Raw genomic sequence first — 12,676 nt, forward strand, 5'->3', positions numbered from 1 at the left:
CCTTCCAGCACAGTGCGGGGTATCAGCTGCATCCCTGGCCTCAGTCCATTAGATGCCAGTAGCACCCTCCCCCAGTGTGAAACCCCAAAATTGCTACAGATTTTGCCAAGTGTCATCCAGGGGGCAGAACCTCCCCAGCAAAACTACTGTGCTAGCCACATGGAGGGTGTCATGAACAAAACCCAGGCCTCAGGGCCAGACTGGGGTTCAAATCCCCCCTGAGCCACCCACCACCTGGGCAATCTTGGGCAAAGCCTTGTCTTTCTTTTACTTTTTATCTAAAAAGAGAGGCTCACACTAAAAATTTTTAAGTAACAACATAAAAATATTGCAAAATAAAAGTAAGAATTTCTCATGCCTCTCCCAGCCCATTCCTCAGAGATAAGTAAGTCGGCATTGATTCATATATTTTGTATGCAAATATAAATGTTTATATACAAATATAAACACACTGTTTTACATAAAGAAAAATCATATTAGATGTACTACTTTGCTTTTTTATACCCGTATCAGGGACATTCTTCCAGATGACTGTATGAATATCCTGAACCCTTTAAAAAGCTGAACATTCTACAGTTGACAGCCGGACACAGTTCCCCAGTGGTCAAACAGGAGCACTCATGCTTTCTCTTCAGAGTTGTCAGGATTAACAAAGACCCTGTGTCCACACACATGCAGTTTTTAAAAGAGAAACAGACAGAACTGGCATACAGTAGGTGCACAGTAAATGGTAATTACGATTTTTCAATACCTAGTAACTTGGTAAGTTCGTATCTAATCCCACACTGGCCCCTGGGAAACAGAAGAACACAAGACACACATAAGCATGCCCCTAAGCAGATCAGAGTTTTGCCAGGGAAACAAACAGTACAAGTTTTAAAAAAGTATTAAATTACAACTGTGCAGCAATGCAAAGCATAGACAGGAGACAGTGGCCCGATGTAGGCTAGGATCAAGAGAAGGTTTCTCGAGTGAGTGCCATAAACTGAGGCCCCAAAAAGGAGCTGGACTTGAAGGAGCCAGAAATACAGTAAGTGGAGGAAACAACCTATGGAAGCCCCAGCACTAGCTACTTGCTAACACTGCCGCAAGATCCTCGGGGAATAGTCAGATAGCTAAGAGATGAGAAAACTCCAATCTGCTCTCTTAATTACAATTCTCCCATCTCCCTCCATACTGTCTGACAAGTTATACCACCTAACAACTTTCCGTTTTGTATAATCAAAGAATCAAACTCATATAGCACGGTTCTAAGAAAAATGGGAAACATACCGAGCAAAGAAGAAAAATGTGAGTAATAGAGTCGTAAATGCAGCAGCCACTGAGAATATTCTGTAGGAAAAAACTCTGACAGCATGACTAACCCAATGGCTGCCATGATCATTTCTGACCGAGATCCCATCCCGGTGACCTGATTGTTCAGCCTAAATGTCCTTGGAGGCAGGGATGGTCCCTCCTTTCTCTTCCTGGGCAGACCTGACATGACCATTAACCACACACCCTCCAAACACATAATAATCCCTCTTTATCTGACAGCTGCAGAGTCTTTTCTTTGTTGTGAGATAGCATGATGTCCTAATACATCCAGGGAGTCATTGATGTACCAACAAAACCACATTTAATCCTGCAGCACTCAGGTTTCCCCAGCAACGAAGCTGTTGATGACAGGAAGTTGTACAGCATCCCTGTGGGGCTCTGGTAGGGGAGCCGTGGACGTGGCCCGAGGCTTGGAAGCTGGACAAGAGCTCACAGGCGGGAAGGAACCGGCTTCCCCTGAGAGCAGAGGCCAGCCTGGTCTAGCCCGCGAGGCCCGCGGTGGCTTCCCGTAATGACCTTGGTTCCTGTGTCCTTCCTCACTCGCTGCCCTTTACCCAAGCAGCTGCACATGAGGCACAAACATTTCTCTCTCTATGAGGGACACCAGTCTCCCTACTTGAGTCTCACACTGGGGAGCTCGGGCCAGTATCGGCAGCCCTGGCATGAGACACACAGCGCCGGCCGGGGTCATTATTCCCCTGCCACTCTTGCCAAAGACAATGGAATCCACTCAGAGGAACAGGCTAGTTTCAAATGCATGAAACTAAAGCTGTAAACTGGCTTTACTTTCCAGACATCTATCCACCCTTAGAAAAGCTCTCGGCTTGCTCTCTCTAAGGCTCTCTTCCTGACCCTTCCCCAGGAAAGGCCAACTGTCCCTCCACCCGAACCCTAGTCTACAAGGCTCTGCGGGGCTCCTCAAACACACCTTCTGGGTTATTTTCCTTTCTTTCTATCACTGTATTCTCTCAGCTCCACAGACGATAAGCGCCTTAGGAAAGCGTGTCACATTCCTCTTCATAGTTCCTGCCTGCAACCAACTCCACACCTGCTAGGTCATCAGTAGGCACCTCACTGAATAACTCACTGGTCAGTTAGCTCACCCACGAATGGGGCAAGTGGACACATCAGAAACTTCATCCAAGATCCTTCCAAACCTGAAAATCCAAAGCAAAACTTTAATCCTCCACCTTTGACCCAAGCTTTATTGCCTTCATCGCATTCACTACAGCAAGACGGGATCAGGCGCTACATCAGGAGTTTCACAGGCCCCTCACGTCGTAGGTGAAATAAGTGTCATAATAGCTATTTTACAGATAAGGAAATCGAGGCTCAGAGAAGCTAAGCACTCGCCTAAGTACACACAGCTGTTAAAGCGCAGAACTGGGAATGGAACCCAGGCTTTGAGACTGCAAAGCCAAACATGTGCAAGGCCTCCAGCAATGAGTTGCTGCGTGACACAACTCAAGACCTTCAGAGAGAACCTTCTCAGCTCAGGCCCAAGAGCTCTGGGGCACCAGCGTTTCCGCAGCCTTTGAACAAGCAGCCATTGGGCTATTGTGAAAATGCTATAATCCACTCAACAGCCTCAAATGAGAGAAATTTAAACAGCATTATTGATTGACTTTAAAATTCAACCGACATTTTCCCCCCTATTGCGAATTTCCTCAAACTAAGGCTGTTTTGTTAGGACTCAAGACATACAACATAATTAATTCAGGGGCTGTTGTTCTAGCAGGTGGAAAAGCAGGAAGGATTTTTTTTTCTTTTTTATAAAACTAACACCATATTTTATGTGCTGGGGGAAAGGTAATAAATATGTCTACAAAATGGATTTGTTTGTGCCGAAAGAAACTCTTCGGCTCAGTAATGGAAGGCTGCGGTGCTCCATGATTGCAAGGAGAATTTTACTACACTTCACGATTTCCTATTATTCCATTCAAAGGGTGGAACACAACCCAGAATGGCTTTGCTCCTTGGTGACGGAGGCACTGGGAGCTCTTAAGAGAGGCTGTGGGGGGCGGGGAACATAACACAAACATAGCCATCAGCATCCCACAAGAAGTGGAGCCCGCCGTCAGACCTGACGGGGCTGACGGCGGGGAAGAGACTGAGGTCACTGAGCCTGTGCCACACCCCAACTCCTGCTTCACAAACTCCCTGTGGACAGACATCATTAGCCCCTCCTTACAGATGAGAAAATGGAGGCTAGAGAAGTCAGATTCCTCAAATGCATGCAGCATGTGAATGGGGAGCCAGGGTGGAGCCCTGTGCTGTCCTCCACACCGCGCAGTGCCCACGGGACTCTGTGAGGAGAGGAAGCACCTGTTACTTTGGCCTTTTCTGCTTTTGATCCTGATCCCCCGCCCCATTTCCGATAGTTAAAAGGCCCATTTAATTCCACTGTTTTTATTGAAATTATATTCATACCTCACTGGTTAAACCATAACCTATAAAATAAGAGCAGCAAGCTTCAAATTTTTCATTGTTTTTTTTTTTTTTTCACAAGGAAAACATAAACAGACTCCACATTGCCTGCAGGCATGATAGCTTAACTGTTACAGACAGGAGAGAACTCAGCAACCACCTACTTTACCCATTTGATTTCAGAGACGGGCAAACTGAAGTCAGGAAAGGCCACAGATTTGCCTGAAGATGCACATTTTAATAGCGGCAGAGTGATGGCCCGCCTCGACCCCCACTTGGGATACCACACTCTCCGGGCCATGTGGCTTGATGGAAAAATGTGTCACTGTTTTAGAAATGCGACCAAAGAGCAGCCCCAACAGCAAAACAAACAGAGTCACAGAAATGTCCCCCATGAAGGAGTGAGGGGACTGATGGAGCATTACAATAGAAAGGGACTGACTAGATCTACAATTGTCAAAACCAAAACTGTCAAAAACAACTTTCAGTAAGATAAACACGTTAGAGAGAAAAACATTCATTTCCATTGTAGGGTACGTGATGAAATGAATTGGTCGTAGACATACCCATATGACATGAAAACAGAATGCAGACAGAAGAGCATGTTGATGATATGGTCACCTCAAGGGAAAAGAAAATGGGAAAGAGGACCAAGGAGGGGCCCCCAAGGGATTTCAATATTATATCTAATGTTTTATTTCCTTTTCAAAGGCAGCTAGAGATGACAGATAACACTTTCCACTCGATCTAACTTCCAAGAGGACAGACAATTAAAGCAGGGGCACACTGCGTTTACATTACTAGGTTTCTGCTCCTTTCCTGGCACAACTGATTTGGAACATTTAAAAGTCAGTACTCTAGAATTCTTTCCCATTATTATTTTATTGTCATAATCATGACAGAAGAAAAGAGGCTAGAGTGGGGTGTGGATGTCCAGGGCAGGAATAGAATGCATAAGAGGATCTGTTGCTATAGAGGCCAGACTCATCCTTAAATTATGCGGAAAGGCAAAGGTGAGAGAGAGAGAACCCACCAGACTAAACATGACAGAACCAGGAGAACATCATTAAGATGCTTCCCATAAACCAGGCCAGCTGCTCTGAAAATCAACGGTTCAAGGCATCAGATACAGTGAACAGATCCTTAAACAACATCAACAACAAAATGATCAAGGCTGTGTGAATGCAAATTGGAGGCTCTTTCTGGGGTGTGGGGGAGTGAAACTCTATGTGAAGAAGAAAGCTATAGGGACTTAAGAGTCCTATTAAGTCTATCAAGTAAAACTTCAGATTAATCCAGAAGGGAAATATCTTTTTCTAAACAATTTTAAAAATAAACCATCTTGCCTCCCCCTTGAACCATTGAAAACTTAAACAAAATGTGAATGTTGGGCTAATCCACGGGACACTGGCTCCAGAAACAGCTGGAGCACGAAGAACTCTCTCCCTTTGAGTTTTAGAATTGTCACCTCAAAGCAGTTTGGGGTCATGGTCAGGATTTGAGCTGGTTGGGGTCTCGGTATAACAGATTGCAAGTCAAAGGACAGGGTTTTTCTTCTTCTCTTCCATTCAAGTGACCAGCATGAGTGAAAGGAGCCCCAGTGTTCTGAGCTTTATTTTTATCTGCAGGTAAGTTTCTACCAGCTCCTATTCTGCTCTGAAGATCACCAGCATCGGCTGCTGTTCAGTCAGAGCTGGCTGCTCTGGAAGAGAGATCGGTATTCACTCCAGAAGAGAAACAGTACCCTTAAAACCAGCAGCTACACACTTTACTTAGAACATTCACTTAGTCCATGCACATTAAAAGAACCCACTTGTAAAAAAAAAAAGTTCCATGCTAAATCCTCCTTCAGCCATTCCTCCTAAAATAGTTTGTCTCACCAAGTGGAACTTCATAGCCAAATAAATCAGTAGGTTCTTCCTTGAGTGAACCATAGCTAGGGATAGAACCTAAATTAACTTGTGTTTCATTGCTTTGGGTAATCAGCATTTTATATTAAAGTGAAGGTTTGGTAATACAAATAAATTATCTTCCCAATCCACCCCCCCTCCCAACACAAGAAGAAAACCTTTTATTTAGCTGACGCATTATGAATAATTTCAGTTTTCTTGTTCAAAGACTGGCCGTGGAGCTTTGAAACAATTTGTTAGCATTCACTTTGCGTCTTTTTTGCCCCTATTCCTTGAACCCCCAAGCAACACTTTTTATTTTTCTTTAACCACAGTACTGTAGCTCAGTGAATTCTCTCTTCCTTCCCCCTCTGGGCCCTTGGATAACCTTCCCCAACAGCGCCCTCCACAGGAAAAGAGAACTCTGTCTCAGCACCTCCACCATCGCACTGAAGGTGCTTGTTAGCGAGGGTTGGTGGCACCTCGACCCACAGAATGAGGCCGAGTTGTAGCAAAAACTGTTGCCTCACCGAAAACTGGCCTATGTCACTTATGTGAACACTTGACACCTTATGGGTGTTCCAGTCTCCCAGCCAAACCCCCCTCGCATCCCCGCTGGTTCCCGCTCCCACCACCCCATCACCCCCAGGACCATAGTCACCCCTCATCTGTGGTTTTGCTTCCCATGGTTTCAGTTACCCACAGTCAGTCAGCCAATGTCTGAAAATATTAAATAGAAAGTTCTGGAAGTAAACAATTCATAAGTTTTAAATTGAATGCTGTTCTTGGTAGCATGATGAGATACTGTGTCATCACGCTCCGTCCGGCCCGGACATGAATCATCCCTTTGTCCAGTATCTCCATGCCATCTGTATACACGACCTGCCCATTAGTCACTTAGTACCTGTGTCGGTTATAGGATCAGTTATGAGACAGAAAAAGAGAGAGAGGGGACTCTCACATAACTTTTATTACAGAATATTGTTATAATTGTTCTATTTTATTATTTGTTGTTAATTAGTTACTATGCCTAATTTATAACTTAAACTTTATCATAGGTATGTATGTATAGAAAATAATAGTGTATATAAGGTTTGGTACTATCTTCAATTTCAGGCATCCACTGGGGGTCTTGAACTGCCCCCTATGGGTAAGGGGGAAGTGCTGTACTTATGCACACATGATGCCTGTGTAAGACCATAGATGACTTACGATCAATCACCTGGATTGTCCACGGAGAGGCCTTCCTTACTGTGGTCCCTCTCATCTAGCCCAGTAAGCTTCAACACTGAGCATTTGGTAACTTTATGGAATAAATGTAAGAACACATTAAGAGCCTGGCTCTCCTGAGCCCCCATAATGAGGATCTGAGGTGAATCATGGCAGGGACCTGTCTAAAATAAAACAGGCCCAGCTCCAACTTAGCCCTGAGCATTTCAGAGCGTTACAACTCCGAAGACCCCCAGAAGGGAACAAAAGGAGAAAGAAAACTCTCAGTGAGAAGGGAGGGAAGCAACAGGGAGAGGCTGCTAAGTGGGAAGACAGAGAAGAAAAAAGATCAATTATTTGCTAAAAACAGCCCTTACTGAGCACTTCCTACATGCCAGACATCCTAACTCATTTAATCCTCTCAGCGCTTCTGTTGCTGCCATGTCCAGATGGGAAGGCTGAGAACCAGATGAGCAACTTGCCTGGAATCATGCAGCTCGTAACTGGCAGCATCAAGTTCTGGACGTGGAGAAGAGCCTGCAAAGCCCAAGACCCCAAACTGCACTTATCCCAGTGTATCCCACAGAACACACGGCTTTCTCTGGGTACCTGATAGGTGTGGAGTCAAAAATCAAAACCGTGGTCAAAGGCAGATTTGGAAAATGGTCAGTTACCCTGGCTTTTTTACTAAAAGACTTCATAGAGCTTTTGAATTGCTAATGAGCTTTGTGAAACTTCAAGGGATGAACAGAGTATGGGCATGTTCCAAACTTATTTGACCAGAGGCTTTTTCTCGGGGAAGCATCTTGCTGGACCAGATGATACTTTGAGAAGCATAAACCTTGTATGTGCTCAACACCTACCTCCACTCCTCCTGTCTATATGAGACAGGAAACCACTCACATCTGCCTGTTGCCCTCTCAAACTTTGCAGCCTGCCCAACTCTCTCTGCAGGATGTCAGCCCTTGTGGGTTTCACAAAGAAAGATCTTGCCCGAGTTCACTGTTCCCTTCAATTCCAAACTCCTGTCTGTCCCTTCAGTGAGATCCAGCATTAAATCATTACAATCCAAAAGGATATCCTACTCTGCCCAAATCTCGGAAAGACTTCTTAGAAAGCCTGAGGTTGATGGCCATTATACGCTACTGGCAGAAACATTAATGATTTGCTTAAAGATAACAATGTAAAGACATTTTCGGTTTCATAGAAGTAGCCTGGCAGGTGAGGCATTTTCTGCTAACTGCCTTGACATCAATTACATAATAACTGCTTGTTCTATGAAGCCCTGTTCTTCAAAGGTCAGTAAATACCCTTAAGCAGAGAGAGCAATTACAGGGAACTATTTCTATTTATTGGGGTGGCATTGATTTGTAAAATTATAGGGATTTCAAGTGTACAGTTCTATCACACATCATCTGTACACTGCATTGTGTGCCCACCACCCAAGTTAAATCTTCTTGAATACAGTGAGTGTCCTAACTATTTACACCAACACCTATGACAACCTGCAAACTGAATGGTAAGTCAGACCACCTTGAAATAAGCCAAATTCCAAATTAATGAATGAGGCAGTGGAGAAGTTACCTAAGAGTCCTACAGGAGGGACATCATTTAGCAGGTGTGTCTTGGGCTCTTAATCATAGCTGTTGAGTCGCCAGACTGGGTCCTCTAAGATACTGCCCTCATCATGTCACTCCACTGCTCACAAACATGCTATGGCTCCCCAGTACCAACAAAACAAAGTTCAGACTTCATATCTTGGTACATTTTTCACACCCTGCCTCGACTCCACCTTTCTGGCTGCAGGGCACTGGATTTTCCCACGTGGTCCTCCTTGCCCTGCGTTTCCCTTTCACTTCAAGCCCAGTCCACACCCAGCTCCACCAATGAGGCCCCTTCCAACTCTGTCCCAGCCCGTATCTGTCCTGAAGCTCTGACATGCTCTCCAACAAGTTCCATTTCTACAAACTGTAAGTTTTCTCCAACCAAAAGCCTCTGATTCCCTTTTGGATCAGGAGGGGAATGACCGCCCTGCGGCTGCCAGCTCCCACCAGAGTTCAGCAAGCTCCCATTTTCTGGAAGATGAACTGCTCCCATCTCCATGCCTGTGGCTTGTGTTTCAGCAAGTCGTGTCGGTGCTGATACAGAAACCTCCCACATGGCCCTGCTCAGTTGGCTCAATGGTAGAGCGTTGGCCTGGCATATGGAAGTCCCAGGTTCGATTCCCGGTCAGGGCACACAGGAGAAAGCAACCATTTGCTTCTCCACCCTTCCTCCTTCTCTCTCTCTCTTCTCCCTCAGCCATGGCTCAGGCGGTTTAAGGAGTTGGCCCCAGGTGCTGAGTATGGCTCCATGGCCTCCGCCTCAGACACTAAAATGGCTCAGTTGCGAGCAACAGAACAACAGCCCCAGATGGGCAGAGCATCGCCCCCTAGTGGGCTTGCCAGGTGGATACCGGTGTGGGTGCATGCGGGAGTCTGTCTCTCTGCCTCCCTGCCTCACATAAAAAAAAAAAAGAAAAAGAAAAAGAAAGAAACCTCCCATCTTTATTGAGCAGCACACAGTGTAATTGATGACATCTGCTAGGGCTGATATTTTAAGTGAAGGATATTCTCAGATCCCCTCCTCTCCCCATGGCTTTGTATATAAATAACCAACAGCAGCCACACCTGAGATACAAAGTGGGGCTTCTCGGCTGAGGCCCGCAATTATACCCCATTACATTGGGAGGTTTTCGTGGAGGATTTATATAAGCAGATCTGGCTTCCGAGCCCACAATGCTAGGAAGAGGGAGCAGGGGGCAGGGCTCTGCCGGAAATAGGTGCTGTCATTCTTTGGTCTTTTGGGTTAAACAGATTTAAATACCATGTTCTTTTTGGAGCCCAGTTTCTATGTTAGACCTCCCATCAAGGGAAGCAATCATTCATATCCCCAAGGTCGAGGGCTGCCCAGCCCCCCACTCCCAAGAGTACCTTTCCAATGTGTGGAAGTAACAGTAAACCATGTTCCCAGGGTCAAGTTTTTGTTTGCAAACCTTGAGGAAGTGTAAATCTTGTTGTTATCTGGCAATATTGATCCTTACAGAACAAGGACCCGTTTCTGGTTCAGGCTAGGAAGTCAGTTCCCTGCCAATCTCAGTTCCGGCCCCTCTGTAAGCTAAAGCCTGTAGGGGCGCTGACCAAGGGGTGTGCGTGTCAGACAGACAATGGGTTGCTCAGCCTCAGCATGCCCTTCCAAAGTGAAAGTGCATCCTTTCAAAGGAAATCTTTGAAAATTTTGACCATTTTTGATGGAAAACTTATAAACTAAATTACAAATACCTTCATATGCTCTAATGTGATTTATTGTGACGATTCAGAAGTGGCTCAAGTTGTGAAGGAGTGAGGCGCTAAGATACGTACGACCCCAGACAGAGCATCTGAAAGAAAGTCTTCCTCCGTGTCCGCTCCCGACACTTGCGCACACACCAAGTCCCCCGCCTGCTAGGTGCTCCCCCACCTACCCTCATCGCAGCCCTAAGCAGCAGACCCTCCCCACACACTGCCTGAGTTGGCTGCCCACTCCGAGCTCCTCCGGGCTGCCCCGCAGTTGTTTTGCTTTCTCCCCAGAGCCTGTCTGGCGCTTATGTGCACAGTAATACTTAAGTCAGGTTTGAGAATGAATGAATGCACACGTGTATGAGTGAATAAAATGTTGCTCTACTTTAAGGCGTGAACTAAAATGCACACGTGGAATTTTAATACCAATTTTGCTTATAAGAAAATCAGAGTCCAAAGAGAGAGAGAGAGATAATCAAAATGACAAAAGAGCAGGAAGAAAGGAGCGCCTTGCACCATGTAACAAGTCAACGCCTCTCTGAACTTCTTTGTGTCAAGCTGACCATCAGAGTCGCAGAACTGAAACAACTCAACTCATCCTCAGAAACGTGAACCTTGAGGCTTGGTGGCCACATTTTGCTCCAAGTTTCAGGATTAATTGCATATACGTACTCAAAGTACAATCTACCATCCTCTTTGGCAAGCAGGGTCTGTGCCGGCAGCGGCCACACACAGAACAACAGGAACGGGTGCCTGTTCAAGGCAGTGCTTACCACAACGGTGATTCACAATGGCCATCGGATCGGGGACAGGCTTTATGGTGTGAGTGGGACAGCCCTTGAGGACCAGGCTTACGCCCAAGTGGCCAGCAAGCCAACTCGGAAACAAATTTCTCTTTAGAAACCACAATGAAGTTCTTTAACAAATAAAAATACTAGAGCCATCAAAAGCCTCTCAGAATTAACCTGTTTCTTGAGAGAAAGTCTCATTGTTATGGGTCACGTAGACTGGGCGACATACTCGGGCACTGTCTCTCCCATGAATGACATCACCGGATTCAGCCCAGCAATGGTCAGGTTAGTCTAATAACCATTTTACTTGTTTCTTTTTTTTAACAAAAGCAACCAATGATTACTGTAGTCAATCCAATTAACAGATTTTTTCTTAATCTGTTTTAGGCAATCTCAAACAAATAATCAATTTCGTAGAACAATTTCAATCACCCCCAGTCAATTCTGTTCCCCAAGTCAATAAGAAAAAGACAGCTGGCCCGTGAGGGACCGTAACTCAGCATGCGGGGAAAAGAAAGTGAGTGTTTCCCACGAAACACACGGCAAGAAATAGTGCATCCTTACCTTGGTCAAAGGGCTTGTTGGGATTCCAGTTTCGGAAATAATCACCCTATATAAGGGAAAAAATGGAAAACAAAGGTCAGATTTCGGGAAGCTTCTCACGTAACTGCATAAAAGGCTACCTTTCTCCCCATCTCCCAAAACACAAAGGCAAACAATAAGACTTTCTTTCCCAAAACAGATGTTAACATGCAATCAACCATATCAATTCACTTTTCCAATTCTTGTCTTTCAAACTGTATGGATTAAATTAAACTGAGGGAGGAGTAAAAGCATTTCAGCCTCAGATGGAAGCAGCCATGCCCTCCTCACTCTGACAGATAAACCAGGACACCATCCACAAGTGCCAGGTGTATTTGCTGTCAATTACACTGCAGTGAGGCCCTGCAGCTCTCACTGAAGACTAAACCTCTTTGTAACATTTCTTTTACATGGAGGCATGTAACTTGTGGGGCACAGTTCCAGTTGTTCAACACTCACAAAACCTAAAAACAGAGGGCCGTTAAAATGCTATAACTAGCCAGAGGTGTACATATAGCTTAAGACCATTTGTTCTCAGCGTGTAAAGGTTAAAACAAACAAACAGGCCCTGGCTGGTTAGCTCAGTGGTAGAGCATTGGTCCAGTGTGTGGATGTCCTGGGTTTGAGTCCCAGTCAGGGAATACAGGAGAAGCACCATCTACTTCTCTATCCCTCTCCCTCTTGCTTTTCTCTCTCTCTCTCTCAATCTGTCTTCCCCTCCTATAGCCATGGCTTCACTGGGATGAGTTGGCCTGGGGTGCTGAGGATGGCTCCATGGCCTCTGCCTTAGGTGCTAAGAAGTGCTTGGTTGCTGAGCAACAGAGCAACACTCCAGATGGGCAGAGCATTGCCCCCTAGTGGGCTTTCTGGGTGGATCCTGGTAGAGGCATATGCAGGAGTCTGTCTCTCTGACTCCCCTCCTCTCACTGAATTAAAAAAACACACACACGCAAAAAAATAACAAAGGCTCGCCAGTCTGGCTGACTCATAACCATGTCTTCCTTGCACTGCATCAGTGTAGGCGCGGAAGCTAGACACTTCATTGCTTTAAACTTGCAAGGGTCTGGGGTCACTTGCTCCTTTATAGTTGCATTTAATCTCTTCTCCACTTCTAATAGCCCTTTCCTCCCACCCCACTGCTGCC

The 12,676-nt window shown here is 45.5% G+C and overlaps 1 protein-coding gene across 1 annotated transcript in view; it reads right to left on the minus strand.

Moving 5' to 3' along the window:
- The window catches only part of SPOCK1 (SPARC (osteonectin), cwcv and kazal like domains proteoglycan 1), a 523,795-nt gene that overhangs the window by 292,193 nt on the left and 218,926 nt on the right, over positions 1 to 12,676 (minus strand). Inside the window, exon 3 of the mRNA XM_066272544.1 lies at positions 11,515 to 11,560. Coding sequence (XP_066128641.1) covers positions 11,515 to 11,560 — 46 coding nt within the window. The remainder of the gene's footprint in view (positions 1 to 11,514; positions 11,561 to 12,676) is intronic.

The sequence above is a fragment of the Saccopteryx bilineata genome, chromosome 4 (assembly GCF_036850765.1).
Source record: "Saccopteryx bilineata isolate mSacBil1 chromosome 4, mSacBil1_pri_phased_curated, whole genome shotgun sequence".
NCBI classification, from domain to species: domain Eukaryota; kingdom Metazoa; phylum Chordata; class Mammalia; order Chiroptera; family Emballonuridae; genus Saccopteryx; species Saccopteryx bilineata.